General features: G+C 41.6%; 2 protein-coding genes across 2 annotated transcripts; both read right to left on the reverse strand.

Moving 5' to 3' along the window:
- Positions 1–3,344: 3,344 nt before the first annotated feature.
- LOC311253351 (uncharacterized protein) lies at positions 3,345–15,970 on the reverse strand. Its single transcript, XM_084347260.1, has 10 exons — positions 15,781–15,970; positions 13,665–13,810; positions 12,343–12,424; positions 12,057–12,192; positions 11,473–11,675; positions 11,172–11,308; positions 10,547–10,688; positions 10,100–10,381; positions 4,521–9,945; positions 3,345–4,046 (listed from the first exon to the last, which is right to left on the reverse strand). Exons 1-10 carry the CDS (start codon positions 15,904–15,906, stop codon positions 4,030–4,032), a joined length of 6,696 nt encoding a protein of 2,231 aa, XP_084203386.1. The 5' UTR covers positions 15,907–15,970; the 3' UTR covers positions 3,345–4,029.
- Positions 15,971–17,311: 1,341 nt separating this feature from the next.
- Positions 17,312–27,502, reverse strand: LOC311253416 (cystathionine beta-synthase-like). Its single transcript, XM_084347360.1, has 15 exons — positions 27,366–27,502; positions 22,582–22,845; positions 22,162–22,268; positions 21,765–21,899; positions 21,573–21,652; positions 21,175–21,379; positions 20,980–21,071; positions 20,707–20,832; positions 20,534–20,618; positions 20,337–20,442; positions 20,062–20,139; positions 19,848–19,982; positions 19,623–19,731; positions 19,103–19,187; positions 17,312–18,214 (listed from the first exon to the last, which is right to left on the reverse strand). Exons 2-15 carry the CDS (start codon positions 22,836–22,838, stop codon positions 18,081–18,083), a joined length of 1,734 nt encoding a protein of 577 aa, XP_084203486.1. The 5' UTR covers positions 22,839–22,845; positions 27,366–27,502; the 3' UTR covers positions 17,312–18,080.
- Between the last annotated feature and the right edge of the window lie 307 nt (positions 27,503–27,809).

Here is a 27,809-nt window from a genome sequence, read left to right on the forward strand (position 1 = left end):
TGTTTGTGTCCTTGTTTTGTTAATGTTGAATATTGTCCAGTATTTTTAAGGGTATATTGGCAGCAACAACCTGTGTTGTCAGCTACTGTATGTTATAGTTAATAAATGTGAACAATCTCTTCATTTCATCACATTAAACTTCAAAAACGTTAAAGGTGCCATATGTAAGAATTTAAACTAAAATGTTGAATGTTACTAACCAGCTTACCCAATCCCATCCTGGTCCAAAGCTCCTGCACTAGCGTGCTCCCAGAGTCTTAATGCAAGCTGCACAGCTAACTGAGCTAACTTGCTAACAGTAGCTACAGTTAGCAGCTACTCTGGTGATGCTGTGGTATAAGTCACCTAACTGAATGAGTAATGTGCATCACGCAACAAGGTTTACCTAAAGTTAGCTAACATTAGCCGCCATGTGCTAAAGTCATACCAGATGAAATCAGGCTGTAGGCTAGCAGCAACAGCTACAGTGTTTTTTTCTTACCTATGAATTAAACTTTTCATTTGTAAGAAGGAACTATGGGTAGTTTATTTTCTGTACATTTTTATTATCCTGGTTTGGTGGCAAGACAGTCTGGCTGGGGTGTTGTCACTAAATGCTACGCTACCGTTCAGAGAACTACTGTTTAGCATTAGTTAAACTAAAAGCTAAATAGCGGTAAAAGCATTGGTAGCACAAGAGGAGAAGACTTGTTTAGTCAGCCAACGGACTCAGTGATGTACATCACACGTTGACCTAAAGTAAGCTAACGTTAGTTAACATTAGCCACCATGTGGTACAGTCATACAAGACCAAACAAAGCTGTTACTGTTGTATTGTCACTGCTCCTTTAAAAAAACAATTGCATGTTATCTGTCTGGCAACTTGAGAATGACAGACGCACATCAGGTTGCTCATGTTTCAGATGACAGTCTGGTGAAAAGTAGGCCTTACCTCCATCCCTCAGCTGGGTGGGAACTTGACTCTTCCTGTGGTCTCCCGTTTCTTGTTCTCCCTCCGTCTGCGTCTACCACAATAAACAATATTGACTCAGATGGAAAACAAAGAGATCGCCTTTCTGTCTGGCCCTTGTGACCGTCTGCCTGTCGAACTGCCTCAACACTTGTCTGGTCTGTCTACATCATTAGCTGATTACAGTGCATGGTTACAGTGATTAATGGCTAAAGGGCAATTACAGCTAATTACAACATATTTCCTGTCTGACTATTTTTGTAAATTATGTGTGAACATTAAGAAATATGACAAATCAACTGACTCACTGAGACTCAGAGACATACTTACTGGCAGAAATAGGACTGATTTCAAGGTAATGCTTCATGCCATTTTCTAGAAATCGTGCACATGTTGCCTAAAAAACGAACCTGAAACCAAGAAGTCTGGGCCCGAGGCTACAGTTGGTAGAAATCCAGGTCCTCTCAGTGCAGCTGTGGATTCAGCTTTTTTGCAAATCAGGAGAATGTAATTAAAATTCAAATATTTAGACATGATTATTATGAGAATAATTACTCTACATTAAGCTGAATACCGTGTCCACTTCACCAGGTGGTGGATCCATAAACTTGCCAACAAGTCAATATGATTATCTTCATATGTCATTTTGAGATATTGCTTCATAAATTCAAAGTGACAGAGGAAAGACGAGAAGCACCAAGTTATGAGCCGAAGGAGATATTCTGCCTATTTAGGCCCTATTATTCTATTAATATTTTATACTTTCAGGCTTAATATGCTGAATACTCTAAATCCTTCGGTGCATAATGTCCACTGGAGTGGGCAGAATTGTTGTATTTTCAGCCACACATTAAGGATGTACAGGAAAGTTCAGTTTCAGTGTTTTCTTGGAGATGTCTATGTGTTGTGTTGCAGAGATGTCTACTGAAGTTAGCATGCTAACCAGCTAGCCCTGGGTCTGAACACCTCTATCCCCAGCGGTCCAAAGCCCATGCTAGTGGTGTATACACCAAGACTTCCCCATTAGCCTGGCTAGCTGCACGGCTAACTGAACTAACATGCCAACGGCAGTACCAGTCATGGATGTATAGAATGCACTTAGCAGCAGTTAGCAGTGGCCAACTTCTTACATATTGCACCTTTAAAATCTGGTTAGAAGAACTTTTTGTCAAGTTTTCTGAGATTAATTAGCTATTATTCCTGATTCATTCGTCCACTGCAATGGACATTATTGCAATTCCTTCAAAACGGTGTTTTTTTTATCCAGACTCTCCACAGTAAAGGCAAGTGAAATAATATTAACAGGAAAGCACTTTTTTGGGTGTAGGGAGACTTCAACTCTGGTCCTGATTGGCAGCTCTTCCTGTGCTCGTTTCAATCCAGATAATCAGGGAGGTTTTACTACAACCCACTAATTTTCACCACCCTTGCAAGAAAATGCTAAACTCATTTATTTTCGAAAGCGCTGCACGAACTGTTAATGTTTTTTGGCCTCTTTAATACTGAACCCTCTTTAACATAATCTGTACACTAGCTGAAACCATGGAACCTTTAATTGCCGTTTTATGCGCAGTTGGCAGTTGGGTTCCCCTCCTTGGTTCTGCCTCTTGAGTAGTTTCACATGTTGGATTGCAAACTTTTAGTAAGGGTAAGATGACACAGGAAAAAGGTTGGCAAGGGTGGAGATTTATCTCGTTTGATTGATTTACTTGGGACACAGTTCAATATTTTCTCTTATCTGCTGCCAGTGCACTAAATCATTTCATACTTCTGGAATAAAGCGCTCATTCCGCCGATGAAAACTTGCACTACAAGGTCCACAGAAAAGATGCCATTTGAAATGTTTTATTTTTTCTGCGAGAACAAAATATAAACCCGGCTCCGACACCCCCTTATATAATAAGCCATTGAACTCTTCAAATATTTACAAAAGATAGAAAATAAAACATAAATAAATATAACCTGCTGCTGCTCATGAAAGACTGGTGCGGCCTCGCCCATTAACACTTAAAAGAGAGCATACTCCCTAAAAGAGAAATCACAATGTCTCTATCATCTTGAAAAGTTCAGTTAAGATAAAATTTAAAGGAAATCTATGTTTAAGTGAGAAAATATAATATAAGCCAGAATGTCAGCTGCTCCACAGACAGCGAATAAAAGAGAGGAAACAAAAGGTGACAGAATCCAGAAAACATTATTGGGATACCGGCACATTTTGTGGTTGTTATTGCTAAAGGAAAAAGAGTTGATGGATGTGATTGGAAGTGACGTGATGAATACAGTGGAGCAGCGTTTGCATGTAGAAATCCTTCTGTTGCAAAAAGATGTGGTGCACACTGACACCTACTGGTTACTCGAGGTGAAAACAAGCACAGATCTAATCAACCCCCATAGGGAAACTTTGTATAAGAAATACATTTAGTATTTAAACAAGAGTTATACATTAAAAACATCCCAAAGATGGTACAGCAATCATACAGCTTTTCAAAGTTTAGACTCAGTCTAAATTACACATAACCTTAGGATGTTAACACAGCATGTATAGATGAAACAGATGTTTCATTCACTGTACAATCCTGTCATTTAGAGAGTTTAAGCAGAAAGAAATCGAGAAATCTTATGAGTGCAAAAAGCAAAAAAAAAAAAAATGGCATTATATGGCTTACTGATGTGAAAATATGTATCTTAGTGAAAGCAGGAGCAGCCTTCTCGTCTTTCTTCAGTTTTTTTTTTTTTTCACAGCTTTCAAGAGTCCAGTCTTTAAGCCACAATTCTTAATCTCCATCCCAGGTGAAGCAGCTGGAAAACGGCGGTTCCAGAACAGGCACTTCAGTACTAGCAGTACTGCTAACGGTCTGACTGATATTCAGTTCAGTTTTCTTTTTGTTGATGGGCTAGTTCACGTGTGCTAGCCGCTCCTGGGCCTTGCATTACAGGCACATGCTGCAGCAAAAGTCAGGTAACCCTCTCGGCTCTCAGCCTCCAGTTGAGCCGTTGCCAGCAGTGAAGAACAAGTCATCCAGGAAGCCCTGATCCATTGAGGTATGATCCATCCGGGGGGCTCCATGCGGGTCCACAGGTCACTCTCTTGTGCATCCTACAACATCAATTAATTTTGATTTGATTAGACATGTTCAACTGAAAAACACGAAAAAGCAAACTTACTGCTTAAAACTTCTCTTTCTAGCTCTTTTCTCGTTCGAGTTCGAGTTTCAGTCATTTTTTTAATGCGTACAACGAAGTGCAACACTATGAATGCCTTCCAGTCTAAATGTATGTGCGTCATCCCCGTATTTTACCGATATATCACATCTTTACCCTGACGACTTTTTGTTTTTTTAAGCCCTAGAAAGCTACAGAAGTTTGCACATCTCCTGAAAGTGAGTCCTCAGTGTCATCAAAGTCTTCACGGCAAGAGCAGCCAAGAGACCAAATTGGAAGCTGCAAATTACCACAGTCACCAAATGTCATGACGGGCTGCTCGAAAAGGCAGTTTGATTCACAGGCCCAACCCGAAAGTATTGACACTTAAATATGCTTTTGATTTCAATAATAAAGATCGCAGACTCACCCTCATCATCAGAGTCAAATCCAAAGATGTTTGAGCACTTCTGCTGCTGGAGATGACTCTGAAGATCCTCAGCACTGTCGAAAGTGGCGAAGCAGTTGGCACATCGTTGTCTCTGCAGAGCTGTTGTAACCTTCGCCTGCTCGACACTTCTCTGAGATGGCGGCAAAAATGACATCTCCTTCCTTCGTTTTGGCATGGTGGTGTACCTCTCATCCAGGTATGCTGTGGGTGGTGGACGCATGTACGGCTTCTTACCATACTCTGCAAGAGCCTCCTTACACACTGTTGATTTTGCATCTTCAGTTGACACTTGTCCGTTCATTATCATCGAGTAACCAGGGCAGTTATTTGGAGATTGTGGTGTTTCCGCTGAAACTGCTCCCTCCTCAGCTACAGAGCTCGGCACGGTCGCTGGTTTGACCTTAGCTTTTGACTTTGCAGCCTTCAGGACCGATGGAGCACCCTGATCTTTGCATTTTTTCTTGACAGTCTTTGTTTCACCTTCTTTATGAACGACCTTGCGCTTTTTATTTGCTCTGTTGGGGTCCAAGTTCTTAGGGACATGAGGCTTCTTTGATTTTTCTTTTTTTGCTGCTTTCTGCGTGTCCTTTTCAGTAGCAGTGGGTTGAGAAGTCGCGTCATTTAAGTTGCAAGTTGTGGCAGCGGGGACGGAGGAGCCAGAGTTGTCATGTCGTGTTGCATTCAAGGTTTCTTCTTTCACTTCTCCTTCCACATTAGGAGAGCTCTCTACCTCTGCTGCAGATTTAGCCTTAACCTGTTGGTCTAAAGATTTTAACTTGGCTGTCTTTTTCAAGGTTTTGCTTGCATCTTTGTGAGGTCTTTCTTTGACCAATTTTTTATCCCCCTTTTTATTCGTGTCTTTGTGCCTCTTATTTGTCTTGCCTGAGTGTGAAGAGGCAGTATGAGTACTCTTTTCCTTCTTTCCTTCCTTTTTCGTAATGTCTGATTTCTTTGACTTTTCTTCTGTTGTTACCTTGTGTGTTCTTTCTCCTGAGATTGTGGGTGTTGCAGTTATCTCATTAATACCATTACCCTGGACTGCAGGCACAGAGTACCCAGAGCGGTTTTGTGTTGAGTCTGTGTTTTCTGCCTTTGCTTTTCCATCCTCATCAGCAGAATGTTCTACTGGTGCTGCTGCTGCTGCTGTTCGGGGCTCAACCTGTGGGACAGCAGAATTTGACTCGGCAGGCTTTTTTGAGGCAGACTCTTGTTCTGTGCGAGGACATTTTTTCTTAATCTTTGTGTAGGCTTTGTCGTTTGTAACCTTCTGCTTCTTTGACTTGCTTGAGTCTGAAGAAGCAATTCCAATTTCTTTCGTAGCAGAGCGCTTTTTCGCTTTATGGAGTTTCTTCAGTTTGTCAACAGTTGACTTCTGTGTTCTATCTGCTGAGGTGGTGGTGACTGATTGATGTGAACTCTTAGCTGTCACACTAGATGTGGAGGTATTATGTGAGACCACCATCTGTTTCACATGATCTTTCTTTATCTGCTTGCTTGTTGATTTCTTAGACTTTGATTCCATGATTGATGTTCCTGAAGTTTTGACTACATCTTGAACCTGCTGACTCTTTTCTTTCTCTTTGAACTCCTCTTTCACATTTGAGGTCCCTGCTGCTTTAGAGGGTCCTGTGGGCTGAGTGGGGCTCTTCTGATCTGTTTTAGGACTGTTTTGACCAGTAGTAATGTTTTCATCATGCACAGCTTTCTGAAATTTAGGTGGACGCCCTCTTCTTTTAGGACTTTGAGTGTTTACTTTGACCTGCCTTTTCTTGAACTTATGCCTTACTTTGATATTGTGTTTCAACAATGATGACGAGAGGACTTTGTGACTTTTGAGTGCTGTATTTGTTGCTTTCCTTTTTTTGAACGTTTGCCTTAATCTCAGATTAGGACCAGAAGGCTGTGCGGAGGTGTGCTTGTTAGAGAGATTCTTTAAGACGTGAGAGTCCTTGGTCTCATTGCTCCCTTTCAACTCCTGGTTCAACAGAGATGCTCGGGTAATGGTGGAAGAAAGAACCTCATCGTCTTTTTCTGTTGAGTTATGTGCAGCTTGTCCTCTTGATTTACGAGTGGCCTTGAAGCTCACAGCTTTAGTTACAGTAGTGGTAGCAGTTTCATCTGTTGGCTTATGATCCAGTTGTTTCTTCACAGTCAGAGTTTTATTATGTTTGCCACCTGTTTGCTTATTTGTGATCTTGTCGGGTTTAGTGGATTTGGAAGCATAGTGCTCTCTTTCGTGAAGGTTCAGTGCCCAGAGACAAATAAATAGTTGAGAACAGCCAGGGAGGCAGCACACTGCCTGCAGCGGAATGTGCCTCCTAGCATGGCGTCTCATTTCCATTCCGGTTTTGAACCTGGCGGTACAACCTTGATGGAGGCAAGGATGCCGAGGACTGAGTCTGTGTCTTTCAACGTGGTGCTGAAAATGTTCGAAACTCCACAAAACCCTCATGCAGACACTACATTTGTTGTTTCCGATACGGAACGCCAGTTGTAAAGGTCTGACCTCACCATAGTGATCATTGAGAGCATGATAAAGGAGTGCAACGCGGTTCTTTGACAGGTCTGTAAACCAACCACAACCATCCACAGGACAGCAAACTTTCTCTTGGGGCTCCACATTTTTCTCTTTCCGAACTTGTTTTATGGCAGTCTTCTTCATTTTATTGTCGGTAGAACAGAAGTCTTTGCCCAGCTGAACTGATGTTGGGGAATCCATTTCTGTGCCTCGGTGTTCTTGTGACCTGAGATTCTCAGCACCATCACTTGTTCCATCTTCAGTGATCTCCTGCTGTCTACGTGGCAGCTTAGCTTCTGAGTGTACAATGTCCTTTTTCCGTCTGTCAGGCTCTTTCTTTTTGCCAATATGTCCATTGACCTTGAGGTGCTTTGGCGTGTTTTGTTTCTTTTCTGGTAAAGACGGACCATCTATGGGCTTGTCATTGGATCTTAATTTTCTGGGACCAGTTGGGGTTGAATCTGGAAGACTTATTGAGTTCAGACAGACAGCAGATTTCCTTGGTCTCCCACGACTGCGGCGCCCAGAAGACATGATTGTGGTTTTGTCTTTGGCAGAGGTCTCAGGTGTGGAGAAATCTTTGGTCTCAGAGACACAGTTTTCTTGGGCTTTATTTCCAGGCAACTCTTTGCTCCTCTTTAGCTTTTCAATATGATCGGACAGGTGCATCATGGCAAGGAGGTCATCTTTGAACGTTGTGCCACAGAACATGCACTCGTCTTTACGATAATGGAACATAGCATGTGCTACAACACGACTTCCCTTAAAGACCTTGTTGCAGAAAGTACAACAGTATTCCAACCTTGATTCTTCTGTTTCAGGTTCACTGTTCTCAGATGTTTCTGGATCAAAATCGTGAATTTCCTCCGTCATCCCTTGCACATCTGCAACTGCAGAGCCCCCCAGGTATGGTACAGAGCAGCTGGAGGTAGTATGTGATTTGTGAGGAACTTTAGCTTTACTTCCAGATCTCGACTCCTTGGAGGCACTGTCCTCTGAAGGTGGTTGTTTGTGAGCAAGTTTCTCAGGTGCAAGTTCAGTAACCATTTCAGTTACTAATGTCAGAGCAGATATGTCATTTATATTGTCCTGATCTTTAGGTCTAGTGACCCTTGTTCCTCCAGGGGTTGTGTCATTTTCTGAACTTCTGGGTGAAACATCCACCTCAGGTATGCTGTTGCTGACAGTGGTGTGCACCTCTGGATAACCAATTTCAGCCTGAGAGTTCAGTTCAAGTTCTTTCCCATCTCTATGAACAACATCTTGAGACTGTGGAAGCATGGGATCAGCAGCTCCAATCTTTGAAGCGTTTTCTTCAGTACCAACCATCTGATTGTTGTCTACAGTTGAGGTCTGCCAAACTCCGGCTGAAGTTGTGGTTTTTGAAGCTTCTTTTACAGGGTGAGCTTTAGAAACCTTATCTAAACCTGGGGATTGAGTCACTTTACCCCCTGTTGGGGCTTGCGAGGCAATAGTAACTTTCATCTCAACAGCAGACTCTTCACAGAGCTCTCTTGTTTGAGCTTGCAGGGCCTTATCCAACATTGGGGATTCTGTCACTTCAGTCACTGCTGATATCTGCGATGCATTGGCAAGTTTTATTTCAGCGGCAGACTTTTTAGGGAGCTCTCTTGTCCTTGTTTGCAGGACTTTTCCTGTTGCACGTGTCTGTGAGGAAACAGGGACATTCACCTTTACAGCAGACTTTTCAGAGAGCTCCCTGGCTGAGGATGTCTTTCGTGAGACTGCTTTTGGAGTTTGAACTGTTTCTAAAACTGGGGATTCTGTAACTTCTGCTGCTGGTGTATGAGAGGCAAATTCAGGTTTTTCACAGAGCTCTCCGTGTGGACTTTTTGGAGGGCTTCCTTGCACGGAGGAGCGGGTGATTGTTGATACTGAGCCTTGAATATTCAACCCTATACCTTTTCCTTTCGGCCGCCGAGCATAGCAGTGCAACTGCTGCAAAAACATAGTTGCATCCCGCGCTCTAAGAACCACCTCTTTGCGATGCACAGTCTTCACAGGTTGTGATGTGGCAGGAAGCTTCAATGTAGGTTTGTAAAGAAGCACTTGAGGGAATCCTCTCTGTCTGTTGCAAGTGTCCTCAATAAATGAGCCCATCAGCTCATTGTCTGGTAGGGAGAGCTCAAGAATTACTTGTGGAGGGTTGGCTGGTTGAAGAGAGTCCAGAGAAAGTCCTTTCTGGTGTTTGCTGTTGTGTTCCCTTGCCATCAAATGAGAGTTGACTGAAAGTTTGTGTTTTGCATTGTTCTTGATCTGACCAGTTTCAGACCCCTTTTCAACAGATAATTGATGGTGCCTTTGAAGTCTCAACCCATGTTTCTTCATCTTCTGAGGAACATTATTCTCTTCAAGAGTTCCTGAGTCTTCCAGAAGCCATCTGGGTTTCCTAATCCTGCGTTTTGGTGGGTTCTTCTCTGACAGTCGTGTAGTGCGTCTATGTTCTCCATACCCCCCATTGTCTCGTAATCTTTCCAGCTGCCAGAATGAACGCCTCAAAGGTTCCGATGATACGTCCTTCAAAGCTTGTGACCCATGGTTGCCTTTCCTCTTTCCAGTGTGGTCAACATTTAGACGTGTTTTTCCTGGGCCCACCTTGAATCTTTTCGATGCCATGTCAGTATCCTCTTTATGGTGCCGCTTCTTAGCTGCTGCCTGAAGTGCCCCTTTACGTCCTTTCTGACATACCGATTTTCTTGATCGGAGAGCAGGTTCTTTGGTGCAGTAGTTAAGGATCCATTTATCCTCCATGATTTCCTCCAGAGCAGCACTGACTACCTTCTCACTCATGAGCTTCAAACAGTTGGTCCGCAAAGCAATGAGGTTCCAAAACTCTGGGTCAAAGTACAGGTCTTTCTTTAAGACCTGAGGAAGAAAGAAGAGTAAATGTTTGGTTACGAAATACAGAAAATTAGTAACAACTGTTCTTTATTGCTCATGTGGACTGACTGAGAATCCTAAATTAAGCCTTTTTTCTGTCATGACGGTTAGGGTTAGGGTTGTGAAAAAGGTGCTCTACCTGCAGGGTTTCGAAGCGGACATGATTTCTGATGGGGCTGAGCTCCACATGGTACTCCTGATCAGGATGCATGTAAAGCAGGTACACAATCTTGTAGGCCTCAACAGTGCGTTCCACGAAGAAGACAAGAAGAGCACAAGCTCGGCAAACCTCTAGGTCATTGGGCAGCAGGCTCGCAATGGTTTTGTAGATCAGGGACTTGGTGATAACATCACAGGGAAGGCAAGACTCCAGGGCGTTAACACAAAGCTCCACGCAGAACTGGATTCCATCTTCACCAACCTAGTGAGATGCAAAGAAAGGACATTTAGACATTTAGGGCATTTGGCAGACGCTTAAGTACAAAAGTGCTATGATGTAAGTGCTAAGGGACATGTTAAATATTCAGTTTAATATATATAGAAACCCTGACAGGTTCCTTTCACAGCAGTTCAAATTTCCACTCACTTCTTGCAGTATGGCTCTGATGAATGGGAAGATTGTGTTGACATTGGTGGCAGACAGCATCAGCTCCCGAATCTCCTCAAGTAGAGCTTGCTTGGATGTTTTCAACCGATGATGAAGTTTACTCCATACAAAGACAAGGTCACTGCAAAGAATACAGTAAAATATTGCTCTTAGTACATATTTAAATGGGGAGCAAATAGATGTATGACTTAGCCTGCGTCTTTACCACTAGCTTGTCAGGTGCGTCTCACGCAACAGATGAACTCACACTTATGCAAGCCTAACTTTTTTGACAATTTGCATGTAAATGCAGGGTTGATGCCCATTAAAAAGGCACTGGATAAATATAAGTATCTACATTTTGCAACTAGAAGAAACAGAGTGTGCTACTGTTTTCAATACCACAAAAGCTCTCCTTCAAGCCTTGCCCAGAGGCTGAGGTAAGACATGGTAACTTGGGTTCTGAGGAGCTGCAGAGTTTATTCATGAGCAAACTGTACCGTACACTGTACATTTACTGCCCCGAGACAACATCCATGCCCCCCTTTGCCACCCTGCAGTCTAGACATGGGTAAGTTATATGCTGAATTCTCATTACATTCAGATAAATTGTAAGTTTACTTACCACAAGTAGTACATGTCTCCCTTACGGAGCTGCTGGGAGAGGAAGGCTCTGCTGAGGGCTAGTAGCAAATCATCCTTTTCCTCACCCTCCAAACTACAGATGATGTGAATTGCATCTTTACCATTGAAGTCAGCCACCTGAAAAACAGGAAACTGAAAGTGTAAGTTCAGCCCTAAAGATAACATTTTGGCATAGTTAAGTGGTAGCTAAGCAACAGCAGCAGGTACAGCAGACTGGGGCGAACATGTTCATCACTGGACTGAAAGACATGCTAGTCTTCAGGACACAGAAGTCCACCCACCTCTTTGTGTAGGCTGTCATGCTGTGAAGTTTTGAAAAGCCACGTGAGGTAGACCTGGAGGAAGAACAAGTGTTGTCCTGCTGTGGGATGCCAAGCGCAACACTTAGCCAGGGCCATAGCCTCACTGACCCGCTCACAGGATAAGAGGTAGCGCACCCGGAGCTCAAGGAACACCGGCAGTTCGGAACTGATGCACCCATCCACTGAGGAAAGGTCGAGCCAGAAGGGAGACAGACATGGTTTTAGTTTACTTTCACTACTAATACTTCAGAGGTTGGCAGGAATTACAAGAAGCAAACCAGTGAGAACAAACAATTTTTAAGCAAAAGGTATTCAGGTACACTCTGGACTACATTAACAATTTCTAACACGCCTTAGAGAAGCTACATTTTGGAGTCAAACTTTTTGATTTGTCTCAACATGAGGAATAAAAAATGTATTTTGCCTCAATGTTTTACATGGAAAATCTTTCCTCTACAAGAAATGGGCCCTATGCAGCACATTGGCTTTTCAATAGTATCGACAATAGTTAGCGAGGTAATATCATTGTTGGGCATTCTACAAATGTTAACCATGTTACCTACCTTCACTCTGAGGTAAACTGGACTCACTGAGGATTGCCTGTAAGGCTGGGCAGGCCCAAGGCCCGCCGCTCCGAACCAAACACTCGACCTGAAGTAAGTGAACATTCTGATGCCTTGCAAGGGCCAAATGACATTCCTGAAACAGCACGAAGATAAAAGATGTGTTATTAAAGTGCTAACATATCAGTAAACCATTGTACAGTAATACAATATGTTCTGCACAGTTTTTAATAATTAACTAAAACTTCCAAAATATCTATAAATCCTCTTGGCACTTCATTCTCACCTGGAATGTAACAGTGAAGTTTTTCAGTGGCTCCTGAAGTAAGTCCTTCTGGTCAAAGAACAGCAGCAACTCAAAGACACTCCTGTGAATAGACCGAAATTATTTGTTTCAGTTTAAACCTACCATATAATAATACATAATTTAAGCAGTGGATGTGAGGATATTGAACGTGATATAGAGGCAGAGGAGTGCACTAAAGTGTGAAGCTGAGGGAAACCCTGAGAGGGAGACGACGTGATGGGAGTAGAGTCAGTGATTGGCAGCCTGCCAGGGGTTTTTCCTGGCGCACAACTTTAGTTGCAGGAGCCAATGAACACAATCAACTTTTAGTTCCATCAACATTGCCACCAACTGTCCCCAGATATATATAAAAACACTGTTTTATTCATTGTATGTGTGAATATTCTTATTGTTTTCTGTAGATTTGAAAGTCTTTTTTCACTGTGGATAACACTGACAAGCAAGTCGTAAATTATATAAATGGATTTTTTCCTGATTACTTTACAACACGCTCTGTCTTATCAATGTCTGGAGCTTTTCAAAGAGTACATTGTGTAAGGCCAGTAACCCAGGGGCCAATAAAGTGTTTCATTCATTAGTTTGTAATTAAACCAATGTGAGCAGTGAAGCGGCACTGAAGAAAGCAGCAACCAAAACAAATAAAAATGGATGTCTTGTCGTTGGAATAATAATTCAAAGAAGACATTTTCACAACGTGCCTGCAGTCCTCGTGCAGACTAGCTTGTGGTTATAACTGATGTGCTGGTTATCTAAATTTAGCCAGCATGAGTGATGAGTAAGACAGATAAGACAACAGATTAAAATGTGCAGGTGTGTATCACATTTATGAGGAACACATCATTTGAGTTGTCCAAGCTCTCACAGATATCAGTGGACTAGCATGGAAATTAATTAAGGGCTGGTGCCAGCTGTATGTGCACGCTCTCAATCTAGGTGCTACTGGTTTGGCTCTGAATGTTAAAAGTTCAGAGATTCTGGGATATTAATAACAGGAGGAGTTTAGATATGAAAGCCTGGGGTTGTAGCTCCGTCAGTAGCACATTGTGCTGCTATCGCCTGCCGCAAATGCGGCTAAAATCAGTCTGTATTTTCATCACAAGTTACATGATCATGTCTGGTGCTGCGCGTTTGTGTGGCTGAAAACCACATGTGGCTTTCACATGACTCACTACGCTGGTATTTACCTACGCTGCTGTAGTACCCGGAAAACCATTTAGCAAACACAAGCAGAGATGACGAGCAGTGTCATTGCTATTGTTTTAAACATATAAGCCAAGACATGAAGGTATATGTGTACTTACAAGGCCAGACTACTGAGTGTGTGGAGCACATGATCACAGTTTGATGCAAAGAAGGTGGAGGCTCGCGTGAAGTAGCTGAGAGCTACCTCGAGGATCCTGAGCTGAGGCAACGGCACCTGCCAGCGAGAGGCATGCTCCTCCACCAGCTGCACGGAGAGGAGGAAGAACAAAGACGATCGACATTTAGATTGTAACATTTGGCACGTTCAAATCTGTAGGAGCTAAAAAAGATGATGCAACAGGTTCAGATGTTCAACTATTCTGTAGAGCCCGATCTGGCCTATCACATATACACATTGGTATTGGTGTATATGTTGTCTGACCCGCAGAGTAAGATGATTTAGATAATCCATAATTATTATATTCCCAGTGAAGCTTCAATTTTTAGTGCACTGATGTCAGTTTAGACTGTTCTGTTAAACTTTAATATCCGGCCTCCATTACGTATCTTTGTCACAGGTGTTTGATAAACATATTTGAGTGGCCACGGCAAAAAATGTGTGATCAGCAGCCGATATATTGACGCCAGAATTTTTTGACACCCCAAAACGATATCGACACTGGCCCAAAAGTTTCGGTATCAGTCGGGTTTGATTTTTTCAAGCACAAGCGTAGATTGTAAACTGTTTCTCTCTTTTTTGTCATAAATATAATTATAAATTCATTCTAGCTTAATAATAAGATTATTTGATAAATAAAATAACATAATAATAATTTGCTGCAGCTCTACAACAAATACATGCATTTTTCTGTACACAACAGTAAAATAGGAATAATCATATCAGAATCATCAGCATAGTCGAGCCCCAGCTTTAATCATATTATGCAAATCAAAATACTCAGTGTACAGTGAATGAAAACCTGGTACAGATATCCTGTTAAACATACTTTCACCACAGTGCACAATGACAAACTATGCAAGTGAAGGGACCGTGTGCCACTTAATGTGACACTTCGCTCTGCTCTACACAACACAAGAAAGTTGACCTGTCAAATCCCTTAAAACACAATGTGCTTATATTGCCCTCTAATGGTAGAGATCCAAGGCATCGCTCTTGTGCACCACTGGAATCCTGTGAATGTTACTGTCAACAATGATGTTCTCATGCCTTTGTCCAATCAGTACAGCCGGTTCACTAATATTACCAGTATATTTATCATCACAACTTCAAACTGACAGTTTATTTCCCTGTTAGAGATGCTATTGAAACTCCTTATGCTTTATGAACTCAACCAAATCGTGTTTTCACACGGAGCAAATCTAAAGTTTGAATGGCATTTAAATAGTCTTACAGCAAAATAAAGATTTAATATATTGGATTTTTGTCAAAGGAAAAGTAAACGTGATTATTTCCCACCGTCAGTATTTAGGCTACAAACTTGTTTATGACTTTGTTATGTTCCCTTCACAGACTTAAAAAGCAAGCCCCGACATTTTATTACACTTCTCTATGGGATGTAATGGCTGATTTTATTATTCTTACGTTATAAAATTGAGGACATGACACCAGAAATGATGTAATCTTGCACTGCCACAGCAGATCTAAATGCCCTGTTGCTACTGTGGGTTAAGACGGGGCATTAAGCCGCAATCAAAGTTATAGCCTTTATGGCAAATGCTCGATAATGCAGGCTGCTAATAGCATGGCAACCCTAAGTTTGGTGTTGGCTAACGCCAGTTAAGTGCCTTACTAGTTAAATGGTTAGCAAACGTGTAAAAAGTTGTCCCATCGGTTTGGTAAACATTCAGGATACCAACTAGGCTAACTTGCAGGCAGAATCTGGGCTAGCTGGGCAGCTGGCTGAAGCCATTAGCCGAGTTAGCTTGCTAGCTAAACAGTGAACAATAGTTGTCAAAATGTGACCCATCTACACACTCGGGCGCTTCGATAATGTCACCTGAATCTGAGTCGGGGTTATTAGAGCTCATATTTAGCAGATGTTACGGTATTGTCTTTGTTTTTAAAGCGACTACGACTCGTTAGCTACATGCTAACGAGCCCAGCCGCTAATGCTAGCCGTGTAACGGCCAGTTCTGGGGGAGGGGAGTCGGCTAACATATATGCTCTTATTTTCGACAACAAGCCTGTCACCAACTTCACGCACGTCTCCTTACCTTGCAAAAGTCAGAGCAGAACGGTTTGTTATCGGCTCGCAGTTCATCACTTGTGTAGCGGGCCAACAAACTCTGTAATTGTTTTTCAAGCCCCTCTAACTCGTACACACTGCCCTCCTCCGCCATACTGCCTGTCTAGCCTTCCTCGTAGCATCTACCACACAACACATACATCGCCACGGTCGGCGACCAGCACTGACAGCGCTGATTGGATACTGACAACGTAAAGGGGCTCGCTCCTTTTCTAATCCGGCGTGCACCGGAGAGGGCGGAGACAAAGCGCCGCAATCAAACCAGATGGCTCGTAATGAAGCCCCGCCGACGCGGCATCAACCGTGGACATTTACGTGTGCCACAAACCACATGGCAGACACAAACACAACGCGTTAATGACTGTTAATATCTGCGTTCACGGCCCGTTGCAAACGATTGGAAAAATGAGTTATTAGACGGTTATTCTGCTGCTAAAAAACGCTGCGATACATGAATATTAATTTCATTTATTTTAGCAGCAATAAAATGATAATAATTAAAAAAACACTGACTCCAATGATCTGAAAAATGCAGAAAATTGGATAAAATAAGTTGCTGACTCCTTGCCTGCACTGTACATACACGTAAATATGTGTATAAATATACTTTTACTTTTATACTTAAGTACATTACCAAAAATTGTTTGCCCTTTTATTCTTGAGTACATTTAATATCAGGTACTTTAAGCCTTTTTACTCATACTTTGCTTTTTTTGAATTTCACCAGAATAATATTTTAACACCATAAATTAGCTTTTACTCAAGTTTGTCTCTTAATGTTTACAACGCTGCCCTGAGTCACCTCACATGTATTAAGCCAGGGGTTCTGCTTCAACTTTTTTTGGCTTGTAAAGAAGCAATGTCTTCATGTGCGGATGTCAGTTATGAGCAGTTAGATTACAGGGAAGTTGTAAAAAACAAACAAACAAAGGAATTGGAGTAAATATGTCTAAAATATGTCTTTTTAAAGTTTTTCTAGTCATCCAGTGACTCCTTAGATTCAAGATTAATTTAATTGTCATTATGCAACACAAGACTGGAATTGAATTAAAAAACAAACCATTTATTGTGAAGTGTTGAGGATGAGCTGCTCTGTAGTCTCGGGGTACGTTGGCGGATACTTCTGTATCTTTTGCCAGACAGTGAACAGGGACACGATTTAAAACGTCCAAAGCAGGCCTTAAATTAAATCAAATTTATGTTGAGATAATTACCGAGGAAAGAAGGTGCCCTGTAGTCTGGCTGTACGACAGCGGTTACTTCTGTATCTTTTGCCAGATAGCAGCAGGGTGAACAGGGACCTAAATGCAACTGTAACATGAAAATTACATTTGAAGAGAAATATATCCATTTAAAATTGTATGCATTTTAAAATTCCAACATAAAATAGCACCTTTTTTCACTACATTTACAAAAATAAAAGCAACATAAACCTATTTTTGGCCTCCTCTCACTTCAGGTCTGAGGGTAAGCAAAGGACTAGCCAAAGAGTCACAGACTTCCTTTAAACTTTTATTGAATCATACACATTCATTAAGGACAAATTATGCAATACAAAACATTTCTCTCAGACATAGCTAAGATTAAATAGTCAAGACAACTTTACAGTTACATCACAGGCACTGTGTCGAAAGGAAGAGAAAGAACAGCGCATACATTTTATCTTCAAGTAATTCGATTACGCTCCGCATTTATTTCTTTGATGTGTACACGTTCACAAATGAAAAAGCAGCACATAGTAAGCAGCACTGAAAAGAACAATATGCGTATATACAGCAACTCTATACTTGTCTATTCTTGATAAATGAGATGAATGTGACTCTCAGTCTTATTTCTGATGTTTGATTGATACACAAGGCCAATGTGAAATAATCATGTACTTTTAAGACAAATAAAAGGAGCAACACAGAGGCCTTTATTCAAGATAAAAAACAAAAAGCCTCTACAAGTTGTAAACTTACAAAAGATTCTTCTTTAGGTCTACAAGCAAATATAATAATAACAATAATCATCAACTGCTTCGGAAAAAAGTAACCCTCTCATGAGTTGACATAATAGTACAATATATTTTGCGTATTAAACCTTAAGACTCAAGTTCAAACATAAAAAAAATGAATCAAGAAAATAAAAAGCTCACCTAAAGTAAGACTTTTTTTTAAGAATTTCAAAAGATTTCTTTCTTTTTCGATCTTTGAGACGCGTCTATGAAACTCGTTATTGCGTTGGTTATGTAAGTGTAAAGAAATGTATAAGTGTGTACTGTGTGTTTTAGTTCAGCTCATCAGTGGACTCTGACATGGATCGCTCTCTCCTTTCCCGGCCCGTGACGAAGTTGAGCAGGTCGACGGCCGTCACCACCCCGAACACCATCTGCTTCAGACACGGCGTGCCGTCGGTTAAGTCTGGTGGAAGAGGAGAGTGATGAAGATGATGAAAAGGATAAAAAAGTATGTTGGTATGACTAAAGTCCAGGTTTTATTATGTGAGGAATGCTTCAGCAAATAGTTGCCTTTTAACACATCCAACAGACACAGAACAACATTAACTTGGAGTCTTGTTTCTGTCCATCTGAGGAATATCAGTCCATATTCACTATTTTAGCACTGTTTTGGTGTCCAACAACTCCTGAGGCCCTTCAGCTGCTAAATTCTCTACTGTGTTCACCAGCTAAAATCCTAACTTTGTTGGATGGAGACCTTGGCTTCGATGCTGTTTATATGACACATATCTTTATTATCCAACTATCTTAACTCCCCTTTATTCGCCCTATGTAAACATGACCCTTAGACGAGTGTACGACAGTGGACAAAACACAAAAATGCAGCGGCATGCTCATTTGTTGCCAAATTCTCATCTCTTCCAGACTTAACAAGGCAAGGTTATCCAAAACCAATTTCTCTTTGGGATGCTTGGACTTTGACACTTTTTGGAGAGGGATGATCAGTGGCACGTTGACCCACTGAGCCAGACCACTGTTATCATAGAAATGTGGGTGCGGTAGGGTTTCGGGTTCATGAACTGCATCAGTCAACAGCGTGTCCTTGAGAAAGACATTGAGTCCGCACATGCAAACTCAGTGTACTGAAGGTCAAACGCTATTAATCTGAGCATTTATGGCTTACACAGATGTCTGAAACTGTGTTTTTCTCATACCACCACCAGGGGGCACCAAAGTTAAAAATTAGCACAGACATTGTTTTTTTTCTCCCATATTTAAGAAAGATGGAGTGGGAGGCGAATGAAAGCATATGAAGGAAGTGTGTATATATGACTGTGAATGTTAGACTTACATTGGATCTGTTCATGCACCACCAGGGCAAAGTGGTCAATCTCCAGGATGCGGGATAACTTTCCCAAATTATCATTAAGACGGATCTAAGAATGACAATAACACAATGCTGTAAATAAAACGATCAACATTAAATGAATGCAACAAGTGGCTTACAATGTGTCAGATCAGTTATTAAAAGAAAACTGTTTGCAACAACTTCTAGATTAGTCCACAAAGTCATAAATTGTAACGTTTTTAGTGTTAGCTGTTTGGCTGAAGGACATCATGTTCCTCTGGTTTTACAATCTGTTTCTGGACCAACGCCAGTCAAAACAAGAACAACTGGACCTTATCTATCCGATTAACAGCCTTTTCATCAGAAGATCCTCCCCTCTCCTCATTGGCTGCTGCTGTCAGCCAATCAGCAGCAGGATTTTTGTCTTCAAATTGATTTACAAATTTAGCCTTCAACCTAAAACCTATCCTTAAATACATCAAAACATGAGCCACAAACAGAGAGGCTTTCTTTGGCGTCTGACCTGTTTGAATTGCTTGTAGAGCACTTTGCTGACCGGGTCTGACAGCTTGATCTTCCCCGCCAGGATAGAGGCCAGCATGTTCCCTAAAGTCACCATGCCCAGGATTAACCTGTACACAAACACATACACATAGGTTGAAGTTAAAGCAATTGCAGAACACAACAAGGTAAATCACAGTGGATTACAAGGATCCGGACATGCAGTGTTTCAGCAGCTTCGTCTCACCCAGCCTCATCCACAACGGGCGCCTGGTCGAAGCCCTTCTCCTTCAGGATCTTGATGGTCTTCTGACAGGTGACGGTGGGTAGGACGGTAAGCGGGGCCGAAAGGTTCAAACCCTGCAGCCTCAGGTTCCACCACCTGATGGACGGACAGGAATAACAGGGTCATACACAACCACAAATGGAAGGGGAAGAAACCCCTCTTTCTTCACACTTACCAGGGTTTCTTCACCATGATGTCCTCCTCCCTCAGGAAGCCCTTCTGGACCATCCACTTGTCATTCAGGAACTTGGACCTTGAGGAGAAGAAAAATGGCTGATCAAATTACCTTAATTGGCCACAGGGGGGAATTAGATGTGGCAAAAAATACTTTGTTTTGGTTTTTCTGGCCCAAATTGTCAAAAAAGTTTGTTAAAAGTTTGTATGTCGTGAATATTCCAGTAAAACTAAGACTACAGGCTGCCTCATGATTGGACATGTGGAGATTCTCACATGTAGTTGCGAATGGAGTCTGGCAGAATGACCACACAGCGCTGGCCCTCCTTCAGCTCTTTGGCCATGTGTACTGCTGCAGCCATTGCAGTCCCAGAGCTGCCTCCTGTTAGAGAGAGGAGTGAGAGGTGAGTTGGCTTTAACTGACTTTACAACTTCACCTAGATGTCTGGTGTTTTGCTTTAGTTGGAACTAACCGCAGAGCAGGCCCTCCTCTCTGATCAGCATGCGAGACATGTTGAAGGAGTCCTCGTCGTTTGACTTGAACCAGGTATCGATTACCTGAAAATATAACGGCAAATTACAGTAAGTGGCTGTGCGTACGTTTAACAGAAGAAAAAGTGAGGAAAAAACGGCTTCTTGAACTCACTGATCTGTCGAGCACGGTGGGGATGAAGTCGTACCCGATACCCTCCACCTCGTACTGGGTCTTATCGGTCTTGTTAAGCTCCTCAGGCTCAGCCAGGGTGGAGCCTTCTGGGTCAACACCAACAATCTGCACACAACACACTCCATTCATTAACAACAAATCACTCAGTAGAGAGTCATTCTACTTCCTTTTATCCATGTATGGACTAAGTATGAAGGTAATTATGATAGCTTCATGACTTAGAAACATAATGAGAAATATTTGACATCTTACTTTGATGTTGGGGCATCTTTCCTTCAGTTTGCGGGCGATTCCTGTGATCGTCCCTCCTGTGCCTGCTCCTGCCACCAGCATGTCTATTTTACCTGTAAGGAGGGAACGAGTTAAGAGTCAGATTAAACAATGTTGTCATAGGATTGTATTTTATAATTTTTTGAAAATGACAAGGGATTAAAAAGATGTTCTTACCGTCACACTGCTCCAGGATCTCCTCAGCCGTGGTGTCGTAGTGAGCCAGAGGGTTGCTTGGGTTGCGGTACTGGTCCAGGATGTGTGAGTCGGGAATCTCGTTTTTAAGGCGCCAGGCCACGCCCACGTGAGACTCTGGGGAATCGAAGCGAGCGCTGGTGGGTGTACGGACGATCTCGGCTCCGAGCGCTCTCAAGACGTCCACCTGTAGAGGAAAAGAAAAACGACAAAAAGGAGCAAAAATTTATCACATTCCTGATAAAATATCTAACCTTTTTGTATGTCTTATTTTCTGCAGCATCCCAGTAGTAGAAAATAAGACACAAGTGACTCTTACACTTCCTTTAACCACTCGAATATAAAGTGTGGATACTTAGACAGTATGGTGGAGAACTCACCTTCTCCATGCTCATCTTCTCAGGCATGACGATGATGCAACGGTAGCCTTTCACAGCTGCAGCCAGAGCCAGACCAATACCTGAAAGCAAGAAAGAAAAAGCACAAACACAAGTTTTACAGCTGCTTTCAGCTAATTAACATACCATTCATACCTTTTAATACCCTTCCCCCAGTCACATGCAGTTAATTACCAGTGTTTCCAGAGGTGGGCTCTATGATGGTGTCTCCAGGCTTGAGGATCCCGTCTCTCTCAGCGTCCTCCACCATCCGCAGGCTGATCCTGTCCTTCACACTGCCGCCAGCATTGAAAAACTCACACTTGGCCACTACAATAACACAACAGAACATTTGATTTGGGGTTATTAGAAGACATTTTGATTCAGAAAGCTGAAATGATGCAATCACCCTTGAATGGCCTTCATTTGTTCCTTTCATAATCGGAGTTAATAAGAAACAAATCTCCTGATATAACACATCTAACACCACCGCTCGCGTGTTTACATGGTGCCAATGACTCACACATTACCAACAGTCACACCTTCTGTCTGATACGAGAATGGGTCTCAACTTGAACGTTACATGACTCACGTATTTCGCATTTGAGTCCAAACACTTTGGGGATCTTGTTGATGCGCACCAGGGGAGTCTCCCCAATCCTGTGCAGGATGTTTGGAAGAATGGTTGGGGCGACGGCTCTGTGAGGAGGGAGTGGGAGAAAACAGGACTCAACAAGACATTCAGAGACACTGTGTCTGTGATATACATAAACAAATACATTACTGTAACATCTTATATCTTACATTCCTAACGTAACTTGTTTTTCCTGCTTACACTGATAACTACTTGTTGCAATAAAACAGCTTCTTTGTCAAGTGCCACTCCTCAGGCATTTGCTGAAACTTGTTTTCACTGGTTTAAACAGACAAAGTTACAACTGTAATCTGCACAATAATACATTTCAGTCTCAGACACAAAATCTTACTTACAAAATCTGGACCTCACACTGACCTTGGGATTTCTGGATGGGGAGAGTCGGCTTTTGAAGCTCCCAGGCTCCACTTGCAGCGGCTGGGGAGGTCAGGTCGGATCCACTTCCTCTCCACGTTGGCGTTCTTTGTGTTTATCTGAATGGTTCTACTCGCCTCTTGATTGTCCTCCATGGCGGGCAGCTTGTCCACACCGTTGGTGTGGTTGAGCAGCTTGGCAGCATGAGGGCACACAGGGCCTTTGACAGGGCTCTCTTTGGTTGAGGGAACTGACGGCATGGCTTACCTTGGCAAACAGAAGAAGTAGAGTTATGTGATAATCTGCAACTTTCTTTAAGTAGATAAGAATGTCAGGTTCTGTTGTGCTAACTTTTCGACGTCAAACTGTGCAGCATTCGTAAATCCTCTCAAAAAGACCAAATACGTGGATATCAATTTTCTGAGAATGTTATGTATGACTATTGGTACTTTAACATATTTTTGACATATAATCATCAGTTATGTGGATATAATGACTAAGTGGGTAAAGGCAAGTATTAAAACCAGAAGAGCAGTCTGGTAAGTTCAGAAATTTACATCACTTTACTGTACACAACCACATCCAGAATCTAAGAGAATATATAGTCTCATATCACGATGAATATATAATATCGATATACTGCACAGCCCTTCTTCTGCACAGACGGCGGTAGATGCAAGGTTAAGATATCATCAAAGTTATTACAGTAAGTCCAGAATCCACCCAAGAGTTGTCACAACATTTCACTCAAAACCATAAAAGGTCAACCTCAAAACCACAAACCTCAACCTCAAAACCATAAACCTCAACCTCAAAAACCATAAACCTCAACCTCATGGTAATATCATCCAATCATTCAAGATTTGTTGAGATATTTCAGCCTGAAGGCTGCTGGACCAACCAACAACAGTTGTTTTGTTGGCATAGCTGCTGTTTGTCTTGGAGCATTGCCTAAATAAAATCCGGCTAGATTCATCTGTTATTATGTAACTCAGGCACGTCCTTATCACATAGTTAACCAAAAGAAAAAAACAACCTGTGGTGACCTTTTGTTGCCAACTTTTGATACTTGTTGATAGATTAAAATACCCAGCCTTGGAAACCTGTTTCGACTTTTTACAAACTGCCCTGTATGAACTGCAAGAAACAGCTAAAGCTTTCATTACATGTATTTTTAACTACATTGATATATAGTCTTATTTTTGGGAAGCAGTAGAAAACAAACAAAGAACCACTCCTTTCCTTCTTCCATTAATGCTGAGTCATTTCGACATTGACAAATAAAGCTTCATCATGCTTACTGGGGAGCCTTGGCAGCACAGACCGATCTAACTGCTCCTTCAGCTCTGAACATATTCATTACTTAAGACCTTTTCAGTGTCATGACGATAAAACAAATCAGTCAAATACATCCTGCTCTCATCAGCGCTACCTGAGAAAACAGAACTGAGAGTATGTAAATGGCCCGGACAACTGGCTGATCGAGCTTTGGCTGATATTGCATCATTCACACAGTGTACAAAAAAAAGAAGGAACACGTATTAGAAAATTACTGTGAATCATGTTTCAGAGGAATAATAAAAAAGACAGACTCATGCCGAGTCATAGTTCAAGATTTAAGAGCAGGATACTTATTTCTGCTAAAGATAAATTCTCATATATGAACTTGTGCACATCCAGCTTGGTTATGTTTGTGTTTGAGATTGTAGAGTTTACCGAAAATTACTCAATGATTGGTTGTAACCAGTTATAAAATGTTGTAAAACGTGTTGTAAAGCAAATGTGTAACTATAAGTTAAACATTATCTTAAGGTTAAGTACCACTTTGAGAAGAGCAAACAGAAGCTGTAGACTGGGGTTTTCACTGTTACTTTGGTAAATGGGCAACTATATAGTCTTGCCAATTCTGGTTGTAGTCAATATCAATGAGGTTATATTACAAAGTCAGAGATATTCATTTTTCCATAACTAAATAAACAAGCTGTTCTCAGAGGAAAATAAGGTCAAAATTATCTTCAACTGTGAATATTTCCTGGTTTTTATTCCTCCGCTATGACAGTAAACTGAACATCTTTGGCCTGTGGACAAGAAATTTGAGGATGTCTTCTTAGGCTTTTGGAATCAACATTTTTACCATTTTCTGCCATTTTATAGGCCAAAATGAATTGATTAATTGGGGAAAAAAAGTTATTGCAGCCCTACAGATAACTATACTAAATATGAGCATCCTGATAAACACAAGCCTTTAGCCCTGATACATCCATTAGGTTTCTCCACTGTCTGGAAACAGCAACAGATGAACCTTCACTAACACACAGTGTACACACTGTGGCCAGCTGTTAAAACCAGGGCCCCTCTTTGACTCCACCAAGAGTTCAGACGATGTCCACCAACTGAACCAGCTACAATCCTCTTAAGCAAACAGCTCTGCATGGGAGAGAGAACTGCCCTGAGATATGCTGCTTTAACGTTAGTGCCGAACTGGTGAATACGATGCGTTTACTCGAAACAGAAAAACAAGAGGAGATGTATAGTTAAGTCTTTCACCTTATTCCACATGATGACTATCTACTCTCAAAATGAAAAAGAAACAGCAACCAATCTTGGTTGTTAACCCTCTTCCAGCCCACATGTTACTCAAATATCTGCTTGTGATACTGCTATTACAGCTTCACTGGCTAAAACTGTTGTGTTAAACGTGGGAAAGAAGAGTTGGTATGTGGTGGCCTTGGAGGGTTCAACGGGGCAATATGATCTCCTCTGTGAGAGCACTTGTGGCACGGAGCCCAAGTTGCATGGCAAAAAAAGACTTGCAAGAGGATTTAACGAGAAGAACCTTTGTTTAATAAGCCAAGAACCAAATCCTCAATTACCGACCGAGGCTGGGAAAACAGCACATAAATCACCTGATCTGAGCCTGGCAATATCAAACCCAATCTCATGAGAAATCCCTGTAATAATCTTACCCTAGACTTGATTATCTGCTTAAGTTGTACCGTTTCTAATCTCCTTTGGTATGTCCAGTGTTCTCTACTGTGCAGAAGCCCTTTATAATTTAGGCTTATTTAAAATTGGTCAGATAATTGCTCTGCCAGCAACAAAAAACCAACCAAAGTATCAGCTGGTCAACAGCACAAGAAGAGCAGACTATAGATACTCAGTCAGCCATAACAAATGGTGGGCCAAATGTGAAAAGCAGGAATGCCGCGGGTGTAAAAAACAATGTAAATCCACACAAATGTACACCTGAAAACCCACCAACACATGGTCAGGAAGCCAAATGATGGTGATGACCTTTTGGCTTGTATGCAAGAGTGAGTAATGATAAGTGGTGCCTGATTAGTTGAGCAGGCATCAACTGTTCGATTAATCGGATTTCAAGCAAAAGTTTCTGGGCTGTGAAATGAAACATTTGCTGCTTTTTGGTGTAATAAAACAGTCTTTAAGATATATTAAGGGTTTTGAACTCCAGGTTGGACCAAACAACTGCATTGTCTAAAAAAATCAACTACTACAGAGACTATTTGGCAGATATGTCTCAAAGGACAAAACCTGAAATAATTGTGTTTTAAAAGCCAAAAGTACAGTGGTTACTTTTGCTAATAATGAACCAAATGTATCTGGTATGTGGTCTGGTGATCTGACAAAACTAATTTGAATTCAGCAAAGCTGTCAGACATGAAACTAAGCTTAATCGATCAAATAATGAGCAAATTAATCGATAGTTGCAGCCCTGACTAAGAACTACCACGGTTCCAGCTTCACAAGTGTAAATAATTGTTTTTTTGCGTCAGTCTTCGTTAATAATGAGGCAAATATATTTGGGTTTTGGTCTGTTGGTCGGACAAAATGATGATTTTGAATTCGGCACTATTATCTGACATTAAAACGAGCTTCCTCGATAAAATAAAGGGCGAATTAATCGATAGTTGCAGCCCTGACAAAGTACTACTACGGTTCTAGCTGCACAAATGCAATTGATTGCTTTTTTTCATCAGTTCTCTATAATAATGGCACAAATATATTTATTTTTTTGGTCTGTTGGACAGAAAAAACAATGAATTTGAATTCGGCACTATTGTCTGACATTAAAACGAGCTTAATCGATTAAATAAAGGGCAAATTAAATCGATAGTATGCGTACTGACACTGTACTATCACGTTACTGGCTTCTGAAATGTGAATATCTTTTCCCCCTCGGTTTTCTATATCTATGAACCAAATGTATTTGGATTTTGGTTTGTTGGTCAGATAAAACAGTGAATTTGAATTCGGCACTATTGTCTGACATTAAAACGAGCTTAATCGATTAAATAAAGGGCAAAATAACCGATAGTTACAGCCCTAACACTCGCTAGCCATAACATACAATAGAAATGTGACAGACAAAATACAGGGCACAATAAAAAATGTTAATACACTTTAAAATTAGGATAATTGTCCGGAGCTACGAAGCCAAAATACGCACGTTGCAGTACTAAAGAAATGCACGGCAAAAATGTGAGAGTAACGGTAAATGTGCACGTAAAAAAATAACGGGGGATAACTACATTAAATAATAAGGTGCATTGGGTTTAATGTACGCAGCTAATAAGCGGATACATAAACCATATTAGGTGGTAAACGGTCAAACAAAAAAAGATGAACTACGCAGTTACAGCGTTGCATCAGAAACAGCATCCCCCCGAGAGGCTCTCAATCAGCCAACGTCAAACCCACGTGTCGCAATTTATCCATTTTACGTCTCTTTCTCATTATTTTATCCCTACCCGTAAATTCTCACTCACCTTCTGAGTCAAACGTGGCCGAAAAACGTGTAGAAAACGACGAGAAACGACGCCTGTGCACCGCCGGGAGCAGAACAACACCGTCGAGTGAGCAACTTCCGACCAGGACAACGAGCTTTCGTGACGATGCACGTGGACCAAGCGGAGACGACGTGGGCAAAGTTCGAAGGCTCGCTCCGATTGGCTGCGGCGAGGGCGTCTGTTTGGCGCGCTCGGCCAATCAGCGCACGGATATCTCAATAAGGGTTTGGGAAAACGCTGCGTGGAAGTCGACCGCACCATCTGTTTACCTTTTATTGACCAAACACGCTCTGCACGCACTTTGACGCATGTGACATCTTGAGGACTTCTCATGAGTCACTTGTCGCTCCAAAAATATTCAAGATTTATATTTAATATTGCTATCAGGCTACTTGTTAAGCATAATTTAAAGCAACAAGCATG

The sequence above is a fragment of the Pagrus pagrus genome, assembly GCF_965226575.1.
Source record: "Pagrus pagrus genome assembly, chromosome: 24".
NCBI classification, from domain to species: domain Eukaryota; kingdom Metazoa; phylum Chordata; class Actinopteri; order Spariformes; family Sparidae; genus Pagrus; species Pagrus pagrus.

Excerpts from the sequence above, each read along its gene's own strand:
- LOC311253351 (XM_084347260.1), bottom strand. The coding sequence starts at position 15,906 with ATGGCGGAGGAGGGCAGTGTGTACGAGTTAGAGGGGCTTGAAAAACAA. Across the intron at positions 11,309-11,472 it reads ATGACAGCCTACACAAAGAG|GTGGCTGACTTCAATGGTAA; the intron begins GTGGGTGGACTT and ends CCTGTTTTTCAG. Across the intron at positions 10,689-11,171 it reads GGAGACATGTACTACTTGTG|TGACCTTGTCTTTGTATGGA; the intron begins GTAAGTAAACTT and ends TATTCTTTGCAG.
- LOC311253416 (XM_084347360.1), bottom strand. The coding sequence starts at position 22,838 with ATGCCGTCAGTTCCCTCAACCAAAGAGAGCCCTGTCAAAGGCCCTGTG. Across the intron at positions 20,619-20,706 it reads CCACCGTGCTCGACAGATCA|GTAATCGATACCTGGTTCAA; the intron begins GTGAGTTCAAGA and ends TTATATTTTCAG. Across the intron at positions 19,983-20,061 it reads ATCATGGTGAAGAAACCCTG|GTGGTGGAACCTGAGGCTGC; the intron begins GTAAGTGTGAAG and ends TCCGTCCATCAG.